Below are 25,504 nucleotides of genomic sequence, written 5' to 3' on the forward strand. Positions count from 1 at the left end.
CTTATACAACTCAAGACAAGGAGGTTGGACCTTCTCATATCAATTCTCAATTTTTAAAATGCCCTATAAGCCAATCTGATCAAGCCCTTCATCACTTGAGGTTCCTACTTGCCAAAAGGACTTTAAATTTGTGTCAAGTTTACAGCTGAAGCTAACTATTAGAACAGAGCATGAATTTTTCTTTTAATCATTTTTAAAATTTGCAAATATTTTCTTATGCCTAAGTACAGCTTGGGGGAATTGGCTGGTTATCTCTGCCCACTATTGGACCCTGGAGATTAAACTCAGCTCATAGATTTGGTAGTAAGCATCTTTATGTGCTATGCCATTTCACTGGCCTACAAGCATTTTTAACTAAAGCATTTCTCTTGATGCAAATAAATTACACATATGAGAAACCTAGTAAATATGTGTTGTTATTTCCTGATTGAGTAAACAAATGGCCAACTGTTTCAGGTTTACTATAAAAAGTTACCTACCAGTCATTTTAAACAAATCTGTTTCATAGTTTCCAAGAGAAACTGGTCGAATCCATTTCTGGATAACCTGAGAATTGTTGTATCCTCCTGTCTGCTGATATGCTTGTTAATTTATGTAAACTGGGCACAGAATAGAATCATTTTGTAAGAGGGAAACTCACAGCAACAGAAACCCTAAGATAGCTGACCAGTGCTTGTTTATATCACTCAGGCATGAGATGGTACCACTTCTCAGGGTGTAAAACATAGACACGTAGGAAATCAGAGACTATGGAACTTTAATGGTTTTGCCATTTTGTTGCACTTCCTGAAGTACAAAGGTAGCTCACAGACAAAGCCATGGCTAAGAATTTCATTTTTAGAAATTTAGTTGGCTCCTCTGTATACTAGCCTTTTGTCCTTATTTTGATTTTCCGTAATATATATTATAATTTTTGTTTTAGACAGTAATTTCTGTTGCTGTGAAGAGACATTATGACAACAGCAACTCTTATTTTTAAAAAGTTAATTGGTGCTTAAAGTTTCAGAGTTTTTGTCTATTATCATCATGGCAGGAACATGGCAGAGTACAAGCAGACATGGTACTGGAGCAGGAGCCAAGGTTCTATATCTTGATCCACAGGCAGCAGGAGACTGTTTTCCACATTGAGCATAGCTTGAGCATATATGACTTCAAAACACACCCTCACAGCAACACACTACCTCCAACAAAACCACACTTACTCGTGTAAGAACATACTTTCTAATAGTGCCACTCCCTATGGTCCAAGTATTCAAACACATGACTATGGGTGTCATACCTACTAAACTACTACAATATTCCTGTATTTTATATTTCTATAAGCAAGTTATTATACTTGGCTCTCTTCTGGCAGGTCTAGGCTGAGAGAAGAGAACCCAGTCCACAGAGTGTCTCTGAGGCTGAAGTGGGATGGTGAATGTCGCTGCTCCAATCCCTACCATCTGGAGAATAACCACCAGGAGCCTGGAGTCTGTCAAAGCAGGAACTCATTTGATTGTATCAATCTTTTGTTTATATAGGATTGAGGAAGGAGGTGGGTTTTTTTGCTGAGGTGTGATGACATAGGGGGAGGGGAAGGGTGAAAGAGGGTATGGGGTAACTGACAACAAAGTTATTCTCATCAGCAGTAGCTAGGCAAAGACAGGCTTAAACAGGTAGTGCTGAGTCACTCCAGTACAGAAGTGACTGAGACAGTTTTCAAAACCCGAGCCAGGCTCAAACCAGGGCCAAAATGGGGCCCAACAACTCCCTATGGTCCAAGCGTTCAAACACATGACTGTGGATGTCATACCTATCTAAACTGCTACAGTACTCATGTATTTTTTTTATTTCTATAAGCGACTAATCATACTTGGGGTTGTTATTTTTGAGTAATCCTTATGAATCTGGAACTTTATCAGAAATATTTTCTTATTTTAATTTCTGAAATTTTATCTTAGACAGTATGAGTGTTTTCAGTTTCATGTGATTAAATATGAGGTTAAAAAGAATAAAAGTTGTCTCTGATCATATAATCATACAGTTGGTCATCAAACCTTTGTAGGATTTGAACCTAAGAAGTCAACTGCCATGTCTTCATCTAACTGTGCTACACCATTCCTTCTTCAGAAAGTAGTCTTTATCTTTCTTAGAAGTAACATTCTGATGAGTAAACATATATAAATACACTTTCATTACATTGGTATTCTGGTTTCTGGTTTGGGGTTTGGGGTTTTTTGGTTTTGTTTGTTTGTTTGTTTGTTTTGGTGTTTGTTTGCTTGTGATGCTGGGGATCAAATTAATAATTATACAACTGGTCTAAGTCCTCTACTAACTAGACTACTAAATGGACTATTTAAATGGCAAAATAGAACTCAAAAAGTGTTAGGTCTCAAATGATGGATAAATGGCTAACTGAAGTGCCCATTAATATACCCAAGTGGACAGCCAGCTTCCCCCCTGAAGCCCTCAGTCTCTATCTGCTACAGGGCTATCCAGGCTGGCACACTCATCCCCTACCCTAAACTTCTCCAGCCCAGAGGCTAGGCTCCCCTTCTTGCCAGTTGCCCTTCCCTATATAATCTAGCCATTTTGGCTATGACTGTGAGACCCTGCCTTAAAGCATTTCTCCCTGGAAGGTAAAGCCCCTAAAACATTTCCCCAAGCTTGTTTTCCCTGATCTTTAAAAATACAGCTAGAAAGAAGCTCTTTGTTCTCTATAGCCTACAAAAGGCTTTTTTGTTTCTATACTGTACAACCAGAGATGCTGGCCTTCCTGTGCCGAGGACACGGAGATAAAAATTCAGAAAGAACTCACTCCTCACTCCTGCCTTGTAAATGTCACCAAGGCCCCACCTCCTCCCAACTCTCCTCCCAACTCCTCCCAATTCCTCAGCTAGCTGTTAAAAGCCCCCTACTGTCACCTCTCAGGGTCGAACTCCCCTGCCCTGCACAGGCGAGGGACTTCGTCCTCAGCTAGCTGATAATAAAACCTCTTGCAGTTTGCATCAGGTGTGGTTTTCTATTGGGACACTGGGGTGCTGGCCAGTTCATCCTGGGACTTAAGCGGAGGCCCGGCTTCCAGGGCCTTACATGCCAGTCTCTGAGTTAGACTCTTGGCCTAGGCTGCCCCTCTTAGCCAGAAACTTCTCTCCCTTCTCACCTCCTACTTCTCCTAACCTGGCCAAGCTCAGTCTGGTTATGTTAACTCTGGACCCGCCAAATATACATGCCTCTGAGTACTGTTTCTCTCTCAAATCTACAATAAACTTTCTCCTCCACCATACCTAGGTCATTTCCTTCTTTTGCTTTTTATTTTCATTCACAAAGTACTATTAAATAAATATCTGAAAACATTAAATATATACTTGGATCTACATAGTTTTATAGAATATGAATATTAATTCTTTATGAATTTCCCATTTCATTTTATTAATATAGAGGTCACTTACTTTTTCTTGGCTCATGATAGCAGATCTGAAGGCTGGTAATTTTTGTTTCGAATGTTATCCCCTTTCCCAGTTTCCCCTCTGCAAACCCCCTACCCTATCCCCACTCCCCCTGCTTCTATGAGGGTGCTCCTCCACCTACCCACCCACTCCCACCATACCTCAATGGCATTTCCCTACACTGGGAAATTGAGCCTTCACAGGACCAAGGGCCTCTGTTCCCATTGATGCCAGGCAAGGCCATTCTCTGCTACACATGCAGCTGGAGCCACAGATCCCTCAATGGTGTTCAGTGCATGGGAGCTCTGATAGGGTAGGGGTGGGTCATATGGTTGGTTGATATTGTTTTCTTCCTATGGTGTTGCAAACCCCTTCAACTCCTACAGTCCTTTTCCTAACTCTTCCACTGGGCTGGTAATTTCTATGATAAGAAAGTATCAGGTCTTAAATCTTGTTTACTATAGTATATTTTCTCTTTGGATTTGACAACACCCTCTAAGAGCAAATATCAGAAAGTCACAAGTAAATTCATGTTTATACTAATTCTGAGGGAAACAACTCAGTTTAAGGTGAGGGTATTATTCCTTTTAAAAGTATTTCTATTGTTTTGTTTTGTTTTGTTTTGTTTTTTAGACAGGGTTTCTCTTTGTAGCCCTGGCTGTCTTGGAACTCCCTTTGTAGACCAGGCTGGCCTCGAACTCAGAAATCCACCTGCCTCTGCTTCCCAAGTGCTGGGATTAAAGGCATACTCCACCACCACCAGGCTTTTCTATTGTTCTTATTGCTTTGTTGCTTTGCTTTTTGTTTTGCTTTGTGGTGGTGGTGGTGGTGTTGTGCTGGGGATCAAACTCAGGGCCTTGAGTGTGCCTTGCAATTGCTCTAGCACCTGTTCAATTTCCTGAGCCATATTTACAACCCTAAACTAAACACAAAAAGTATAAGGTTCAGGAAAAAAGAATTCAGCAGTCATCCTGTTTATCATCCACCGCGTACAATGCACCATGTTATACTGAGGGATTCACAACAATATACAAAATAACACTCACGTTTACCTAGAACTTCATCTCCTTGATGAAGAGAAGAAATTTTCTATGGAAAAATTCTAGGAACCAAGGTCAGGATGTCCTAGCTGATTTGTCTTAAGCTTATTTGTGTGAAAAACACCTACAGTTAATGACTTAATTTAGCTGCTTCTGTTAAACTACTTGCTTCTGCAAAGCCCTTCCTCTTCCATCCACCTGTGGATGCTGTCATGATGTGGGTTTTGCTTTTTAAAACCCCTATGCTCTGGACACCTGGGTCTACCCAAATACCTTTGTGTGGTCCTAGCCAGCTGGAATAAAAATTTTCAGTTGGCTCTAAAATGGTCTGAGTGGTCATCTCTGGTAGGCTACCTGTAACACTATCACTAAATTTTAGGCATGTGTGGAGATGGTTTTCTGTGTAACACAGTATTTAGCAAACCAGGCACAATGGTTTACCCTTGTAATCTCAGCAGTCAGTAAGCTGATACAGCAGGCTTGCCATTACAGAGGCCACAGCACCTATGTTACAGCTTAGACAGTATGGTCTATAAAATGAGAGACTGTCTCAAATACAGACAAAATTAAAAAGGAAAACAAAGAAGGCTGTGTGAAATGATCCTTGTGAGACAATTATGAAGCAGCTCACTTTATTAAGCAAATTAAGAGTATACTGAGTCTCTAGCCAGCTGCAGAAGTAGGCTTGTGCCTGGGGAAAATTCTGCCTAGAAAAAAAGAAGGTAACATTTTTTTTTTCTTTTTTAATCAAAAGCCTGCAATCACCTCACACCCGGTGCAGACCTGGAGGGGGGGGATCTTCACAAATATTAGGTTTGTTGTGCTCAACATCTCAGCAGGCCATTCCTCCAGAAGAATTAAGCTGGTTTTGCATATCAGCAAGGAAATAGGGCCCTTTTGTTGTTGTGCAGCACTACCAAGAAAAGTGAAATGCCATTTATTAACAGGACAGGCCAAAGTGGCTCCCAAAAGAAGGAGGAGCAAGGTCAGGGCAATTTGATCATTCTTAATTTATTTTATTGTATATTTCCATTATAGTGAGAATTTATTTACCCTTCCATTTTTTAGAAAAGGCCTATAGAGATATGGATAAGGTCATATTTATAAATAACAATCTGTGAGCCAACCTATTTCTATCATTAAATAGCAAGTCCATTCTTTTCCAACAAAAGGCCATAATTGCTCTAGAGTCTTGATTTCTATCCTTGTGTTGAAGTTGCTCCATCCTCATGAATCATAGATTTACACAGATCTTTCAGTGGTCTTATTTGGGAATCTAATGCAGCTGCCCAAAATAATTAATTTATACTTATTATAAACAAGGCTTGATTATTTATTAATATAAGGATTCTAAGCCATGGAGATTAACTTTGGGTTAAGAAGGGGAACAGACTCCTCAAAGTGACTATTCCACAACACAAATGATAATGCTGTCATGATAACACCACCTATTGTTGAGTTTCAGACCCAGGGACAAGGTGCATATTTTACATAACTGGCCTCCAGGTTTTCCCACCATCCTACAGTCCCTACCTGACATGCCCCATTCCCAACCCTGAACTTTCCAGTCCTGGGGCTGGGATGCCCTTCCACTAGAGGCTCTTTGCTATACAACTCAGATATTTTGGTTTCTCCTCTCTTTGTCTACTCACCCTCCTCCTTCTCCTCTTTTTCTCTTCCTTTCTCCTTTCTTCTTTTTCTTTTTCTTCCTCTTCCTCCTCTTCTTCTTCACTGCTGTTCCTTCTCTGTGCATGCACTCTTTCTCTCTCTTTCCCTTCCCTTTCTCCTTCCCTATAGCAACTTCCTTGGCCTCCTGCCTTGGGGTCAGTGAACTCACCTGTCTGAAAGCAGTTTCCTAATAAGCATGCATTTATATGTATTTGAATGTGGCTTGAATTGGCTTATTTCACTGGGGAGCAAACAATGTATTACCTATGAGTTAAGGCTTCTGTACTATAGAAACCACAGTTCCCTATATCCTTCTCAGTTTTGATGGGAATTCTCATTTTATTATTATAGAAATTCTTCATGAATTACTAAATTATTTATTTATTAACTTAAAATATACTATTATTATAAGAATAACTGAATTATTTAAAACAAAATAAGAACACCAAATAAGCCTTTCCAAATTCTCTGAAATCTTATTGTCCAAAGGTAACTCTTTCGAGTGAGGTTATCAAATAACTTTTATATTGTAATATGTATATATTATCATATATTGTAGGGTTTGTTGTGTCCCAGGTCCACTCCACCACAGGGCTCAGGTTGCTTGGGGAGGTGGGACATGGAAAGTTTTGACTGCATTTACCCCATGCTGGTGCCAGGTGGGTGTCCTGCTATGGGGCACCTCAGGCCATTACTCCAGGGGTGGGAATGCACAATCCCTGATTTGTCAGTAGGTGGCTTGGCTTGGTGGAGGCCATGGCTGGAATCCCTGAGAGGCTTTCTGTGGGAGATTAGATGCCTGACTCTTTAGGAGAAGGCCTGCTCCATTGCTTGCCATGACAGATCCCAATGAAAAGAGACAGTCCATGGTTTAAAGGCATTTATCGTCTTGGTGGAAAGTGAATGGGTAAAAACTGTACCCCACTTCTCAGGGCAAGCCTGAGGTTAAATACCTTTTGCAGAGAAGAGTGTCTGGGAAGGGGAGTTTATTGGCTAAGCCTCCAGGCCTTTAGGTAACTCATTAAAATAGAGATCTATTTTGAGGCTATGTGATCTGTGGTCATGTCCTCTACCTGTGGTGTTGCCCTTCACAAATCTATGGAGGGTTGCAGCCTCATGTCAGGAGCCTAGTGTCTGGGAGTGTGGCAAATGCCTGCCATTCCTCAGGGTCACTGGGATTTCCAGCTTGTTCTCAGCCAGGAACCAGGCTGCATTTCACAGTCCTACAATATATGATATATTTTATATATTTATATGTTTTATAAAACCAAAGATATGTTTTGTGGAGTGTGGTATGGTACAATGGGAGGACATACCTCAGCAGGCCCATGCTAAATATCCCTCCACCCTGAAGTACCTGCCATATGATGGGTCTAGTATAAAATAGAGTTTATTTAGGTTCATGGGAAGGGGAGTTCAGAAGAGAGTAGAGGCAGAGAAAGAAAAGAGACAGAGAAGGACAGAGAGAGAAAGAAAGGAGAAGAGGCTGGCCAGAAGTACATGGAGAGAGGGGCAGAGGGGAAGGGGAGAAAGGGGTCAGAAAGAGAAAAGGGGCAGAGAGTCAGAGAGAGTAGGAGAGTCCAAACAGTCCCTTTTATAGCAAGCCAGGCCTACCTGGCTGTTGCTATTGTTGGGTACAACATAGAAGGAATACCAACATATATGATATATCTATATCTATATATATCATATATATCACATATCATGCCATATAATATCATATAAATTATATAAATATACACATATATTTATATAATATATATAAATACACATATATGTTTATAAATATATATAAATACTATGAAAATATTAGTATTTTATACCTTAGAAGACCTTTTAGATGCTTCAAAACTAAAACTTAAAAAAGTAAACGAAAATGATTTGTACAAAATTCAAGTTTCAGTATATGAAAAGGAGAAGAGATGACTAAATCTTAGATAACCTGGAAGAAAAACAAAGAGCCAATGTGATAATAATCTTTTTAAATATTTATTTTAGTCTTAGTTATATGTGTGGGATAGTGCATATACACGTTAAGTGTTGATTCCCAGAGAGGCCAGTGTATGACATACGATTCCCTAGAGCTGAAGTCACAAATGGTTCTGAGGTGTAACATATACATATTCCACACTGAACCCCGGCAGGTCCTTGGGAAGAGCCATCTGGTGATCTCACCAGCTCCTGACTTTATGATGCTATTAATAAAGCATATGATAGAAACTACTATAGAAGAAAGTGGGAAGATAAACACTTCAGTACAGGTAGAGAAATACTTACATTTTGTCATTAGAGAATCAACAAATATCGCCTTACTCAAAGAATGAATGACACATACTTTATTCCTATTCTAAGAATTCCCAGTACACTAAGAAAATGGAAAGAACTTTATTATCAGTAAGCTAATGAAACTCAAATCACGTTTCCAGTTAGACAGTGTTTAGACAGAGTATTTTCTTTCAAGGTCACAGCCAAAAGTGGCCCACATGGTTCTTAAGAAAGCCTAAGTTGTCTTGGAAATTTGTAGATTTCATTATAAGGGATAATATTGCATCCTATTATGAGATTAATTTTAACTTCAATATTTAAATAATAAAGTATTTGATATTTAAGTAAATCAGCATTTGATCAAAATATAAGCTCTGAATACTCTTATGACTTATACATTTGCCTCAACCACTATGAAACTCAGATTATTATTAAAAAGTACTTTCCCCTCTTTCTTAACACTAAATTCAGGCTCTTGAAGATCTTTCATAATTTCTGCCTTGAGATCCAGTGGTGCTGTTTTGCTAAAGTTACAGGTTTCTGTCAAAAAATCCCAAAGCAGGTCTCCATTTTCATTACCATCAATGAAACAGTCTGTTATATCCATGGTGGACACAAGGTCGTAGCATTCATACTTAATACCCAGGTCATCCAGTATCTGCGCAATATCAGAAGATGTGACATACTGGCAGAGGTCATCCCTCGGTAGGCGACATCCATACTTTTTCCATAGCTTTTCCCAGCCACTAGTTCCTATAGAAAAAACAAGTTGTTGTTTTCTTTATTTTTTCTTTCATTTAGCTTCTCTCAGTCATTATAATAGAGTAGAGCACAGAACAAAATAATATTCATACCCTTTGTGAAGCTTAATTCAAGTAGCATAACAAAACCAGGAAGAAGATTAAATAGATCATATGATATAAAGTGTAAGCAAAAAAGGAAAAAACAACAACAACAACAACAAAAAACCAGTAAGGCTTAAGTGTGGTGAAAGACATTTGAATACTGCTGTTTTACCTATGATGATCACAGAGTGTTTCATATGGTAACATTTGAGTACAAATCTCTCAGCAACCACATAAACATCACAATGAAGGTTACTCCAGACAGAAAGAACAACTATTAGGGATTTGAAGCAAATACAAGGCTGGTACATTTAAGAACTAACCAGCCAGCCAAGGAACTTGGAGTTGAGTGAGCAACCAGAAGAAATGAAAGACATATCAGTGAAATGTTTAGTGTAAAGACTCATCACTTAAAACAAAATTCCAATAATTTATCCTTTCTGTTCATTTCAGTTTTTCATGTTGATAATCAAAAAGTTCTGCTAGTTAGCACTAAGTGAATATTTCTTGAGTTAAAATTGCTCTCTAACAGAAGCAAAGGAACACAGTAGAAAATATAGGATCTACTATAGTACACTGACCACTAAATGACCTGATTTTCTTGATTTCAACCTGTCTTTCTTGTCCTAATTAGTTTTACTTGTTTAGCCTACATTGTTTTGTCTGACTACCTCCATACATAGCATATATGCACATCAAAATATATAGTTTTTTCCACAAAACCTTTTATTTCAATGTAAACAAATCTGCAAATACACATAGTTTCTGTGCTTTATATGTGGTCATTATTAGAACAATCATACTCTCTTTTGGTTGTATTTTAGAACCTGGTAGTCCCAGTATCACAAAACACAAATAAACAACTATCCAGTTGAGTTCAAACACATATTGATCATTTTCTGTTAACCCACAGCTTATACAAAGCAATAGTAATAAGCTGAAAGGCAAAGGCACTGATCTTCACTTTCCTGAGCTCACAATAGCCTTTGATGTGAAATGTCAGGAAGGTTCCAGTGCAGAGAGTGGCGAGGTGGGTACTCAAGATAGTTTGGATAAAATCGACTGCCATTTACTCTATGTTTTTAATGGTTACGCATGAGAGACTATGACTGGGGAAATGAGGAACAATCTAGTTAATAAACTGGTTAAAAATGGACAACATATTTCTTTAATCGGGTTGAATTTATTTTTTAAGCACAAATCAAGCTATTTTAAAACATGACTTTTTATTTTATAATTCATACTTATTTATTTAATTTCTGGCAAGTATAAGCAAATTTCTGAAATATCTTTTCTTGTTTTGCTCAGTGGTTACAGTAAGAAAAAGATAATGTGACATTTCTTCATTGTGACTTTGATAATAGGAAGACCTTATCTGAGGTCTAGTCTAATGAACTGAACACTCTTAGTGCTTAACTCTCATTTCTAGGAACAATATCAATTAGAAATTCTTACTTCTTACACATGACAATCTCCTATTCTTCAATCAGTAAAAACAAAAACCTTGTGAACTACATATTTGAAAAAGCAAAACCTCTTTCTGCCATACGAAGTGCATTGACTGAATAATTTCTGACTCAAAATTCTTTTTTTTTTTAAAGTTACTTGTTACTTTTACTGACTTTTTGATTCCCTATAGAAACACACAGAGCTCATTTGGATCCCATGTATGGATAAATGCAAATAACATGGCTCTGGCTCTCGACAAATAGCCTAAAATTAATTAAGGCTTAGAAGTAAAGTTTATATATGTAGGAAGTACACTAGTAGTCACACCTCATGTGTCTTCATACCCTTCCCTGGGTCTGTTTTGTTTTCAGATTTCTTGATGCTAATAACCTATAGGTTTTATTAATTTTTTTGCTGCAGCCAGCAGACTACTGTATCTATAAAGGAGCTTGGCCAATTCTAAAATTCACATAGAACACCATATTCTAAACCATAAAATGCCTTTCTATCTTATGAAACGGCTCACAATGTCAGATTCACTAGTAGAATTGGTTTGTTTTGGTTTGGTTTTTGTTCTGCTTTTTTGTATAAATATGCCTTTTTTATTGCAGAATTTACTGTTCTAACCATTTAGGAAAAGGATTTCAGAATGCACCCCACCCCTCTCATAAATGAATATGAACATCAAAAAATGTGGGTAGGAAACTTGCAAGCATTTTATGTGCCCTGATGAGAAACAGCCACCACCTCTGTTTAAGTCCCAGTGATCATGTTCATACAATGGAAAATCACTCAGCCATTTAAAAAAGAATGAAAATATGTTGTGTCTTAGTCAGGGTTTCTATTCCTGCACAAACATCATGACCAAGAAGCACTTGGGGAGGAAAGGGTTTATTCAGCTTACTCTTCCACATTGCTGTTCATCACCAAAGAAAGTCAGCACTGGAACTCAAGCAGGTCAGAAAGCAGGAGCTGATGAAGAGGCCATGGAGGGATGTTCTTTACTGGCTTGCTTCCCCTGGCTTGCTCAGCCTGTTCTCCAAGACTACCAGTCCAGAGATGGTCCCACCCACAAGGGGCCTTTCCCCCTTGATCACTAATTGAGAAAATGCCTTATAGTTGGATCTCATGGAGGCATTTCCTCAACTGAAGCTCCTTTCTCTGTGATAACTCCAGCTGTGTCTAGTTGACACAAAACTAGCCAGTACAGGCTTCTACACATGATCTTCATGGAATAAGCAATAACTATAGTCACTGATCTGTCAGGCTGGTTCTGAGTGTGCAGCTCAGTAGGCTGTCTCATTTACAGACACTATGACATTACATCACACATCATTATATAAATCCCAGCTTTTTCAAAAGGATCCCCTTATTTTTATTGGAATGTCTGACTCTAGTGCAGGTTATCCAGGCTACATTCTCAGGTTCGTTTTATCCACCAAGACTGAGCAGATGAGCTGGGCACAGAGACATGATGATGAATAATTTAAATTGTTCCTTTTAAACAGTGTTTTATCACAGCAACAGATGAAAATGTACATATACAAGGCAAAGCATTTTTCCTTTCTTTTTTTCTTTTTTTTGTAAGGTTTGTTAGAGTTTCTGCTGTGCCTATTTGTGTATGTGTGCTGTGCACACTTGTGCATGTGATGGATGTAAACATATGTTAAGTTAGAGTTACAGGTAGTTGTCAGCTGCGTGAAATAGGTGCTGGAAATCAAATTCCAGTCCTCTACAAAAGCAGTATTGCATCATCTCTCACTCCTTTATGAGAGTTACAGAATATTTTCTGAATAGATGGAAACTCAAAGATTTTGTTTCCACAAGATACTCTAGACTAAGCACTGTTGCAAATGACAGTTCTACTAATCTAGAATTTAATTTGAAATGAATTTCATAACAGAGACAAAATATACTCACTTTATCCAAACATATGAATCCATGCATGTCTGTTTACAATTGATATTTTAAAATCCAGGTTGATTGAAATGGCTTACCTGACACAAGAATAATGAGAATTTTAGCATTGGCAGCTAAGAGACCATGGAAGAATTTCAGGGTGGCTGGAATATCCTTTACATAATACAGCATCTAGTAGGAAAGAAAAAGAAATGAGCTGGCTCTCTATGTTGATTTGGACTACATAGTTTGTATGCTTGTTGTTTGGACTATTATACTCAAAGGAAATTTTGATTTTTCACATTGAGTGAATTTGTATCAGGCAAAATCTTTAAACATAGAGTTACAACAAAAAGACATTAGGTGATGGACAAATATGCTATCCGCCTAACTGAGCTGGTCCCTGCAGGTATCCAAATAAAGAAGTGAATCCTCAAAGAAATAAGAATGAACACTAGGTGCAAATTGGGTTTATCAATCTTGATTAGACTTGGGGAAGTCTAATAACAACCAATTTATTCCCAATGTATTTAAGCCCAGTATAACTGAGAAAAAGTTTCATAGTATAATACAATCTACAGTGCATGAGAAAGTATAATTCCACTGAAACTTGATTCAGGTTACCTGTCATTTCCTCTAAGAAGCTAATACAGGTAACCTATCTCTAGATAGCTTAAGGGCCTAAGGGTATGGCTTGGACTTGGTCATATGGACAGCATAGAGGTCATTTCAACTATTTGCCATCTCTGGTGTTGTGGTTTGAACAAAAATGACTCCACAGGCGAATATTCATGAATGCTGGAGTGGCACTCTTTCTTGGAGTATGTATGGCCTTGTTGTAGGAAGTATGCAACTTGGAATGGATTTTGAGGTTTCAAAAGCCCATACAAGGCCAAGTGTCTCTTCCTCCTTCCTTGTGGACTGCAGACACAGGTATAGAACTCTCAAGCTACTTCTCCAGTACTATACCCATCTGCATGCTGCCATGCTTTCTGCCATGACAATGGACTAAGCCTCTCTAAGTTGTACAAGGGAAAATACATAATGTATAATGTGAGGAGAAAAGAAGCACCAGGAATTGTAATGAAGGTAGATTCAGGACAAGACCCCACCCAGCAAAGCTTGCAACTTATAAATGGGAATTAGAGAAAAGCTTAGGCAGTGAAGAAAATCATCAAAAACAGAATCTTGATAAAAATATATTTTAACAAGGAGGGGCAGAGCCTCAGCAAGCAGAAGAACTTGGCAGTTTTGGCCATGTAGTTCTGGCTTTAAAGACAAGGATTCAAGAAAGGGGTTATGGAAGGCTGCTCTGAGTCAGGAGAAGGAGGATGGAAGTCTCCTACTTCTCAGAACAGAGATGGATTGAACTGTGAATTTATAAAATTGGGAATATTTGCTTTCAGGAAAGATTTACATACAGATTTTGACTGAGTCACTTGGGGATTTTCACCCGAGGTTTGGAACTAGGATAGGGAAAATTAGTCACTGACTCCAAGTAGAGAGGACAGTGATAATTACCTGCTATAAACAATTATTAATTAACAATGTCTGTAGCACCAGGTAGAGAGCTCAACAGATAAATATTATAATAGGTATTAATAAAATTAATGTCTGTGGCTCCTTGCAGAGAGACAAACAGATAGATGGTATAACAAGATGGATGCTGTAGGCAAAGAGCCGAACAGAAAGAGTATAAAGGTATATTGCTCTAATATACCTCCCAGGACTGTCAAATTCTGTCTAATGTGGGCTCCATGGGAATCTTGGGTTATTATCCTGCTTGGCAAAATAGAAAAGGCCTAAGAATAGGCACATACAGTATTTTAGTTTACTTCATTTGTTTTGGATTGCTTTAACTTTCAAAAGGGGTGTGATTTTGAGTTTTGTGGTTATATTAAGCCTCTGGGAGAGAGGTTTTTCTGGTTACTGGCTCAAGAATATGCTGATTTGGGAGAAAAGTTTTGTCTTTGCCTTGTTAGAAAAGGTAATTAGTGTCTATATACCTTCCAGAGTAATATGGATCACATTTGATAAAGTAATACCCCCCAGAGAATTAGATTCCAGATAATCTCATAGCCAACCCAGGCTATTTAACATTGAAATAACAAATTTGAGAGGCTGGTTTTTAGATGGCATGAAATCTAAAGCCAGGACATCAATCAGGTGTAGAATTATAAGTCTTCTAAGTTAGGACAGATGACAGAGTGTTCTATTTTTTATTGACAAAAATGATGGACTGGGTGTTAGGTCTATCTTGTGCCTTATAAATTACAAAATGCTAATAGTTGTGCTCAATTTATACTTGAGAGAAAAGTTTTTTTTTTAATTTGAATAGAAATGGTAATATGTAGCAGGATTTTTCCATATTCAAATAATTTAATATTAATATAACAAGAAGCCTGTAATTGGACAGAGAAAAGGAAGGAAGAGCTAAGAGTTGCAAAGACAGGGAGCTAGAGAGAAGAGGAGGAGGAAGATAGAGGATGAACAGGATGATTCAGATTCTGCATGGCTTTAAATAGCCATAGGTAGCTGTAATATCATATATTGATAGAATAATTGGGATAATTTGTCTCTTCTAGGTGGGCAGCTTGTATCATTATCAATTGGCTCTGAAATTATTGTGTAGGTGTCTTGTGATTTGAGAATTTATTGATATATAAATCTGACTATTTAATTATAAGCTTCCTATTCTGTGTCATTGTGTGTTTTGATTTTACTCGGTTACTGGGAATTGTGACAGCTAACTGCAAGGTGGGTGATCATTGCATGGGGCTGGCATGGCAGCAACCCACCGAGGGTACATAGCGAGTTGGTTGGGGATGTCTGGGAAGTGCAAGCTAGAGAGTCTGCCAAGACGAGAACACCCCTCTCTGGTGTCATATGGCCCACTGGTATCCAGTATAGCACAGGTACTTACTGCTCTTATTTAAAATTTCCTGAAACAATGGAATCTCCCTCAGTGAATAAGAAAAGCCACTAGGACCAGGCATGGGTTAGGGGGTACCCCTGCATAGAGGCCCAGAGCCATGAAAGTGAAGCCTGGATTTTGTTGGAAACCCCCAAAATATTGGGAATGCCATAGCCTTGGGATATCTGCCACGGAGAGTTTCTACAAGGCTGTGGACCTAGCCCAAGTAACAGAAGTATGTTGTAATCAACAAAGCTGAAGAGCTGGTGATCTGAAGAATATTTTGACATCAGATATAGAACTGCAGAGTTTGGAGTTTGCCATGATGAGTTTTAGTCACTCTGCTCCCTTTCTTCCCTTTTGGAATGGAAATTCCTATTCTGTGTCCTTGTATGTTGGAAATTTGTGATGGGTTTTTGACTTTATAGGGGATAACATGAGTCTCAGAAGAGGTTTTGGAAATAGATTTTTCAACAGGGTTGAGACTGTTATAGACTGTAGGGATCACTGAAGTTGGACTAAAAGCATTTTGCTTTATGAAATATGTACAGGTCTATAAGAGCACAGAAGTGGAGTGTATTGGTTTGACTAAGAAAGGACCTCATAGAATTATATATTTGAGTACTTTTCCTGTGTAAGAGTTATCATGGCCATAGTGTTTTAAAACAGCAATAGAATACTAGAGCACATAGACAGAGAGTAAAAGATTAATTTTCAGTGGGCTTTTTATTGAAAAGTGGAAGTAAGATGACCAATTAGGAATGAATGATCAGCAACATGTGACAGGAGGAGAAATGTGACAGGATTTTCCCTGTCCAAGCACACTAAAGTATTAGTGCAGCAGGAGGCCTGTGATTGGACAGGAAAAGGAGAGGTGGAGCTAAAAGTTGCAGAGACAGAGAGCATATAAAGGGAGAAAAAAAAGCCAAGATGGAGGCAGACAGACAGGAAGAAAAACCTGAACCAGTATGGCTTTAAATAGCCACAGGTAGTTATGATCTCATAAAGGTTAGAATGATTGGGATAATTTGTCTAATCTAGGTGAGCAGCTTTTATCATTATCAGTTGGTTCTGAAATTATTGTATTAGATCTTGTGAATTGAGAATTTATTGATATATAAATAAGCTTCTAGAGTTTTGTTTCTACTGAGTTGCAGGGCAGAGAGCTATGGAAATTGACCATGGGGTGGACTGTCATTGCATGGGACTGGTGTGGCAGTGAAGGGAGAATTGGCAGACTGAGAGTAGCCCAGCGGGACCACGCCTGGGCAGAAACTAGCTGGATTGAGTGCAGGAATTTAGCAGGTCTACTTGGTTCCTGGAATGTGGAGCCGTCGAATACAACAGTGTATGGCTGAGTAGAAGCTAGCAGCTCCAGGACAAGCAAACCAGAGCTGGGAACACAGTGATTGGTCATTGCGGTGACTAGCTAGAGACAGAGCCTTCAGACTGTGCCAGAGTAGAGAGTTGCTGGCGGTAGTGCAGGGACTTGCAGGATCTTTTTTTATTATTTCTTGCAAAAGAGAAAAGAGAGGAAGACTAGGAAACAGTTGCTTGAGGGCAGTAAATACATCTAATAGAGAAATAATATTTGATTGATGAACATGTCAAATCTCTCCTGACACATAAAAGATTTGTTTTCTAAGGAAATATAGGCTTAGGACTGCTTAAATATGCTGAGCTATAGACTAATTTTTTTTTCTGTTTTGGCTTTTATGATTGTACTCCTTTGAACTCTATGTGATTTGGGCTATAAGAAGAAAGAGTACAACACTGATATATTCCTTATTATCAATAAATTTCAGTGATGCCTAGAGTTGAAGCCTAATGACATTTATGCAATAATATTCCTGATTAGTCTACTTCTGCTGAGTCATAGAAGTAAAGTTCTTCTAAATGATTGACTCATTTAAGTAACATATTGCCATCCTAATATTATAAAATATGTCCCATCTGTTATATGCATAGTATCAAAGATATCTACTAATGGTAAAACCAAGAGGTTTTAGAAAATGTCTTTATCATTTATAGATACAGATATAAGTAGAAGTAGAGATGTACATACATACATACATACATACATACATACATACATACTGGTCATCTATACCAGTAGAGCCATTAAAAACTCACTAGGATGTATAATCACTCTATTGTTTTAAATAAGTGTCCTTTTATATGTCAAACAATATTTGTATTTACCAATACCTTTTTAAGGCAGAAAGTGTTTACTTATAAAACTAGAACCAAAAATTTTCATTTTATGTATTCTTCATACAAATTTGTGGAAAACATCATTTTTGGTAGTATACTGTAAGACCATTCCCTACCTGAATCATATGAATAAAGTCCCACTTCGGTGGCTCTTCTTCTTCTTCCAGCATACGTTTTTGATATTCAGATGATGTCTCCTTGTGCCAAGAAAATTTTATGTTCTCCATGTTTGATGTCTTGGCTACAAGTTCTAAAATACCGAGAAAAGGTGGCCTATTATCAATTTTAATTTAATTACACACAGAAACCATTTTTTCATTTAAAATTTTAATGCAATGAATGTTACAGGATGGCGATAACTAATTTTGGTTGTCAACTCGACTACTTCAAGAATTAACTAAAACCCAAAAAGATAGGCATACCTGTGTGTGTGGGGGGGGGCATGGATTGGATCATTTGGTATGGGAATACCCACCCTAAATCCAAATCACTTGAGGTCAGAATGAGCCTAAGAATCTAAGGTCATATCTTCTGGTGGCAGCCCACATAAAGCTTGTATATTAACTTTCACTGATAAGTTCATCTATCCTGCTGCTAAGATATTCCTTTACTTTTATGATCTTCTAAGTATTATAACCTTCTTCTCTGGGATTACGACCCAGACTGAAGACCAGCTGAGTCATCCAGTGTTACACACTGAACAACTGCTGGATTTTTGGGCCTTTGTATCCAAAGAAAGTCATTGTTCGACTAGAAAGATCATAGCCAGGAGGCAGGATAGGGATAGGGGCTTTTTGGATGGGGATAGCAAGAGGACAAGATGTAGCTACTAGTGTCTTCTGGTTTAGAGGCAGATTCGCCACCAGAAGATTTAGATTTCATATGGCTTACAATATTAGGATTCTAGTTGTTGCACCTAGTGATTGAGTTACCATTGTTTCTGAGCTACGTTTGTAAGGTGTTTTCCTTCATGTGGCAGCTTGACTGAGTTCCAGAGAGCTGGTTGCCAGATGTGTACCACCAAAGGCTGGGGGACTTTTGAAGCATGGCACTAGTGTGGTAACGACCCACCCCCCAGTGGGAACTTAGTGAGCTGGGGGACAGATTTTGGAGCTCTGAGTCAGAGTCTCCACGAGATGAGAAGAGGCTGCCATTGCTTGCCAATGCATGAATTTATAAAATTGGGATTATTTGTTTTTAGGAAAGGTTTATATACAAATTTTGTCCAAATCACATGAGGAATTTCACCTGAGGTTCGGAACTAGGATAGAGAAAATTAGTCACTAACTCCAAGTAGAAAGGGCAGTGATAATTACCTGCTATAAATAGGGATTAATTAATAAATGTCTGTGGCTCCAGGTAGAGAGCTGAACAGGTAGATGGTATAACAGGATGGCTGCTCTAGACAGAGAGCTTAACAAGTAAAAACCATCTGCTTCCTATAGGCAGATATTAGTGAAAGTTTGAATTAATTGCTTTAAAGATGGTATAAAGATATATTGCTCTAATAAGTCTTACAGGATACTCATATTCTGTCTAACATGGGCTCCACAGGACTTTTGGATTTAAATCCTGGTTTCAGAAGCTGCCTGCTTATAAGCAGTATAGACAGAAGTGTAAATCAATTGTTTTAAAGATGGTAAAATAAATTCTTCAAGAAACTCATATTCTCTAACATGGGATCCATGGGAATTTTGGGTTTATATTTTGACATGATAAATTAGGAAAAGCCTAAATATACTCATACAGTATTTATTTAGTTTACTTCATTTGTTTTCAATTGTTTTTATAATCAAAATGGGTATAATTTTGAGTATTATGGTTATTTTATTGTTCCTCTGGGACAGAGGGCAAGCTACAGGTTTTCCTGATTGCTTGCTGAAGGATATACTGATTTGAGAAAAAGGTTTTGTCTTTGTGTTTTTAGAAAAAATGATTAGGCTCTAGACTTCTTCCATAGCTATATGGATCAGATTTGATAGAGGGAGACTTCCAGAGAACTAGATTCCAGAGAATCAAACAAAAACAAGTTACCTTGATGATACTAAAATTTAGGTTTGAGATTTGTATATTACAGAATATATAGCTTTAGTAAGATTCATCATCAGACATGTTAAACTGACCTTCTTGAACCCCTAATCTCATGGATTTTCATCTGGATCCACTCAGGACACAGACATCAGAAACTTTAATAATCTCTGGCATTGCCTTTTTGAGGCCAACCAACTCCCTCATTTTTCCCTACCCCCTCCCTCTTCAAGCTATCTCAATGCCCATATTCATCTTGAATAAGTTATGAAGAGTTGTTGTCCCAGTTCTTTGGACTGGGTCTGGAGGTGGTTATTCTAAGGTTGTCTTTCTGGGGAATTTAGAAATGGTCATAACTGGAATAGGGAGAAAATAATTAGAATTGATTGTATAGCCATAATCTCATTTAGTAGAAATCTTTATAATTGTTACTAAGTTGAAGTCATAATTTCTTATTTTGGAACAAAACTTATTTTGATGCAAAATCAAGGTTTTTATTGGTATAATTTTCCTCTATTGATACAAAAATTTTAGAAGTACGAGGCTTAGACCCAGTCCTTCTATAATTGTTATTGTAAACTGATCTGAGATGTTTAAGCCTGTGAGTTAAGGGCCAAATAGAAAATCCATGGCTCTGAGTTTATTGTTAGGGTGTTTTCAGATACTTTAGTTAGAAACAGCTGAGGGTATTTAATGAACAAAAGTCAGATTACTTTACATAGGTAGTTGGTTTTCAAAACGTCAGAAATCCACAGAATGTGACATTTGATGCTATTTATTCACTTCTTGTTGAGTCAAATCTGCTCCTAGCAGCTCCCTTTTTGTGGCTTCAATGAAGCAGCTGAGCATCTATACCTCCAGGTGAGGTGGTACATTGTGGCTAGGTGGCCACTGAGCAGTAATTACCTATCTCTCCTGCAGACCTGAATGGTCCTTGAGAAAATCCAAGCTACAGGTTAGGACAGCTTAGTTCTGCCAAGACAAAATAAGCTAGTTATTAATAATTTCTGTTTTTCAAGGTTTATTAGAATATCCTGGGCCAGATGGCTGAAGACTGATGCCCCAACTTCCTTACCTACTGGGGCTATATAGGTAAGCAGCTGTCTATACAATTTGTCTCAGTTCTGGAAACCAACCGTGTTAGGCTTCCTATATTTTCAGATAGTATTGGTCACTCCTGGATTTCTCATGAGGTTGAAAGACTACTTCTAGTCTCATAGCCAATCCAGGCTATTTAACATTGAGAAAATATACTTGAGAAGATAGTTTTCAGACAATATACAAGCTAAACCAGGACGTAACATATGGATTTAAAAGTCCTTTAAGTTAGAATAGATAACAGAGTGTTCTATTTAATTGATAAAAAGGATGGACTGGGTGTTAGGTATATTTTATACTTTACAATTTAAAAAGTAGTAATAGTTATGCTAAATTTATATCTGAGATAAAAGAGTCTTTTAAGTGGACAGAAGGGGGCAAATGTTGTGGATGGCCGTGGTGCTGTTTGTATTTTGATGTTAATTCCACTTTCCCAGAAGGGGTTGTATGGATGGAATGAGTCATGTATTCAGATGACTTCTTGTGAACCATCCCCTGATGAAAAAAGGAACCAATCACTAGACTACTAAGCAGGACTTCCAGTTTGGATAGAGGAAGAAAGGGGGCAGGATAGAGACAGGGGCCTTTTGTATGGGAATAGCGAGAGGACAAGATGTAGCATCAGTGTCTCCTGGTTTAGATGGCAAATACACCATGATTCACCACCGGAAGACTTAGATTTACTATGGTTTACAAGATTAGGATTCTAGTTGTTGTGCCCAGTGATTGAGTTACCATTGTTTCTGAAAAAAGAAAAAAAAGAAAAGAAAAGAAAAGAAAAGAAAAGAAAAGAAAAGAGAAGAGAAGAAGAGGGGAGGGGAGGGGAGGGGAGGGGAGGGGAGAAAAGAAAGAGCTTAGCCTGTAAGCTACTCTGTTATATACCATTTTAATCGATGTTTCTTAATCCTATCTGTTCAGTTACATTAGAGAACCTTAATAAAAGGACATAAAAAAATAAAAGGCACATGTTTTTCTTTATTATGTAGCTAAGGAAATCAAGTTTATCTAGACATTTTTTTCCCCTAGAACTAGACAAAGTTGAATGAGAAAGGACAAAACTAAGAAATAAATTTGAGAATGTGGTCAAATACAAGATATATTATCTTATTATAAAGAGTAAATCAACTGCAGATTTTTATGAGTAGAAATTTGATATAAAACAGATTAATCCATGAACTCAAGAAATTCACTGTCTGTAGTTTCAAGTCTTTTGTTCCTGCATTCCAAGAATTAATTAAGTTTTTCTCCAAATAAATGTAACAAATACATAGTAGTCAGTGTGTTATTAACCATTTGAAGAACATACACACAGAAACACAAACAAAAAACAAACTGAGAAGATCAACCTCTGAAAGTAGAATTAAATATGTACCTTTGTACTTGACAATTTGTTCAGCACTTGGCTCAACAACTTCATTGTTAATACAGATTCCTGGGTATTGAGCCTGGACTTTGGAAAGAATTTGAAGGTCAATTTCACCTAGAAGGTAAATAAATAAAACAAGCTACATTGAATGTAGTAATTAAGAACAACTTGATTTACTTTTTGACTTATATTTCCAAAGAACTGCAAAAATGATTAGCACTCAACTGTAGCATTCCCTTAATATCTATGTTGTTCAAGCACTCTCCATGCCACAGGACGCCTAGCACATCCAGGATCCCCTGATCACCTGAGAGCACATGGGTGATAAAAGCAACAGAGCTTCTTGCTCAGGGTCCCCTCAGGCCTTCATCCTCAGCCAGGAGGCAGAGCTGAGACCCAGACCATTGGGCACATTCCTTGCCAGGGGAGAGTCGGCCTACAGGGAGGGTTCTGACCCCAGAACTCAGGAGGTGGTTCAGAGTTCCAAACTGCTGGACACCTGCCCTGCAAGAGGAGAGCTTGCCTACAGAGAGTGCTCTGACCACTGGAACTCAGGTGAGAGTTGAAACCCCAGGAGTGCTTACAGAAGCTAACAGAATCACAGGAGGATCAAGCTCCAACCAGAGACAGCTTGATCATTAACACCAGAGATTTCCAAATAGCGAAAGGCAAATGTAAGAAAGAATATTACTAACAGAAACCAAGAACACTGGGCATCATTTGAATCCAGTACGCCCACCACAACAAATCCTGGATACCCCAGCACACCCAAAAAGCAAGACACAGATTTAAAATCATATTTCATGGTGGTGGGAGAAGATTTAAAGAAGGGCATTAATAACTCAATTAAGAAATACAGGAGAACAGTGCTAAAGAGGAAGAAGCCCTTAAAGAGGAAGCACAAAATCCCTCAAGGAATTATAGGAGAATACTGCTAAAAAAGTAGAAGCCGTTAAAGAGGAAACACAAAAATCCCTCAAGGAATTACAGGAGAACACTGCTAAACAGGTAGAGGAAACACAAAAATTTCCTTAAAGAATTACAGGAAAACACAACCGAACAGGCAATGGAATTGAACAAAACCATTCAAGACCTAAAAATGGAAGTAGAAACAATGAAGAAAACCCAAAGGGAGACAACTCTGGAGATAGAAACCCTAAGAAAGAAATCAGGAACCATAGNTGTGAGAATCAGCAACAGAATACAAGAGATAGGAGAATCTCAGGTGCAGAAGATTCCATAGTGAACATAAACACAACTATTAAAGAAAATACAAAATGCAAAAAGATCCTAAATCAAAACATCCAGGAAATCCAGGACAAAATGAGAAGACAGAACCTACAGAAAATAGGAGTAGATGAGAATGAAGATTTTCAACTTAAAGGGCCAGCAAATATCTTCAACAAAATAATAGAAGAAAACTTCCCATACTAAAGAAAGAGATGCCCATGAACATACAAGAAGCCTACAGAACTCCAAATAGACTGGACCAGAAAAGAATTTCCACCTGACACTTAATAATCAAAACAACAAATGCACTAAATAAAGACAGAATATTAAAAACAGTAAGGGAAAAAGGTCAAGTAACATGCAAAGGCAGACTTATTAGAATTACTCCAGACTTCTCACCAGAGACTATGAAAGCCAGAAAATCCTAAACAGATGTTATACAGACCCTAAGAGAACAAACATGCCAGCCCAGGCTACTATATCCATCAAACTCTCAATTACCATAGATGGAGAAAACAAGGTATTCCATGAAAAAACCAAATTCACACAATATTTTTCCACGATTCCAGCCCCTCAAAGGATAATAAAGGGAAAACACAAACACAAGGACAGAAATTACACCCTAGTAAAAGCAAGAAAGTAATAATCCTTTAACAAAACTAAAACATGACAACCACAAGAACAGATTCCCAAATTTAACAACAAAAATGACAGGAAGCAACAATTACTTTTCTTTGACTTCTCTTAACATCAATGGATTCTATTCCCCAATAAACAAACACAGACTAACAGACTGGCTACACAAACAGGACCAAACATTTTGCTTACAGGAAACCCACCTCAGGGATAAAGACAGACCCTACCTCAGAGGAAAAGGCAGGAAAACAATTTTCCAAGCACATGGTCTTAAGAAACAAGCTGCAGTAGACATTCAAATATCGAATAAAATTGACTTCCAACCCAAAGTTATCAAAAGACACAAGGAGGGGCACTTCATACCCACCAAAGGTAAAATCTACCAAGATAATCTATCTCTCAATTCTAAATATCTATGCTCCAAATGCAAGGGCAGCCACATTCATTAAAGACACTTTAGTAAAGCTCAAAGCACACATTGCACCTCACACAATAATAGTGGGAGACTTCAACAGCCCACTCTTACCAATGGACAGATCCTAGAAACAGAAACTAAACAGAGACACATGGACACTAACAGAAGTTATGAAAGAAATTGATTTGACAGATATCTACGGAACATTTTGTCCTAAAACAAAAGGATATACCTTCTTCTCAGCACCTCATGGCACCTCCTCCAAAATTGACCATATAATTGGTCACAAAACAGGCCTCAACAGACATAAAATATTGACATTATCCCATGCATCCTATCAGATCACCATGGACTAAGGCTGACCTTCAATAACAACATAAATAATAGCAAGCCAACATTCACTTGGAAACTGAACAACACTCTTCTCCTTGGTCAAGAAGGAATAAAGAAAGAAATTAAAGACTTTTTAGAGTTTAATGAAAATGAAGCGACAACATACCCAAACTTATGGGACACTCCTAAGAAGGCACTCCTAAGAGGAAAACTCATAGCTCTGAGTGCCTCCAAAAAGCAACTAGAGAGAGCATACACTAACAGTCTGACTGCACACCTAGAAGCTCTAGAATGAAAGGAAGCATATTCACCCAAGAGGAGTAGATGGCAGGAAATAATCAAACTTAGGGCAGAAATCAACCAAGTGGAAACAAAAAGAACTATACAAAAAGTCAACCAAACCAGGAACTGGTTCTTTGAGAAAATCAACAAGATAGATAGACCCTTATCTAGACTGACTAGAGGGCACAAGGACAATATCCTAATTAACAAATTCAGAAATGAAAAAGGAGACATAACAACAGATCCTGAGGAAATCCAAAACATCATCAGATCCTACTACAAAAGGCTATACTCAACAAAACTGGAAAACCTGGATCAAATGGAAAATTTCCTAGACAGATACCAGTTACCAAAGTTAAATCAGGATCAGATTAACGATCTTTTTTTAAAATAA

The 25,504-nt window shown here is 38.0% G+C and overlaps 1 protein-coding gene across 4 annotated transcripts in view; it reads right to left on the reverse strand.

Moving 5' to 3' along the window:
- Window positions 1-8,106: 8,106 nt before the first annotated feature.
- Window positions 8,107-25,504, reverse strand: part of Hnmt (histamine N-methyltransferase) — a 41,172-nt gene continuing 23,774 nt past the window's right edge. For all 4 annotated transcript variants that reach the window (XM_021154245.2, XM_021154262.2, XM_021154252.2 and 1 more), the window contains exons 4-7: window positions 22,221-22,328; window positions 17,839-17,972; window positions 12,693-12,786; window positions 8,107-9,154 (exon numbers count right to left, since the gene is read on the reverse strand). In XM_021154245.2, the coding sequence (XP_021009904.1) occupies window positions 8,793-9,154; window positions 12,693-12,786; window positions 17,839-17,972; window positions 22,221-22,328 (698 nt within the window). In that variant the 3' untranslated portion in view covers window positions 8,107-8,792. The remainder of the gene's footprint in view (window positions 9,155-12,692; window positions 12,787-17,838; window positions 17,973-22,220; window positions 22,329-25,504) is intronic.

The sequence above is a fragment of the Mus caroli genome, chromosome 2, assembly GCF_900094665.2.
Source record: "Mus caroli chromosome 2, CAROLI_EIJ_v1.1, whole genome shotgun sequence".
Lineage (NCBI taxonomy): Eukaryota > Metazoa > Chordata > Mammalia > Rodentia > Muridae > Mus > Mus caroli.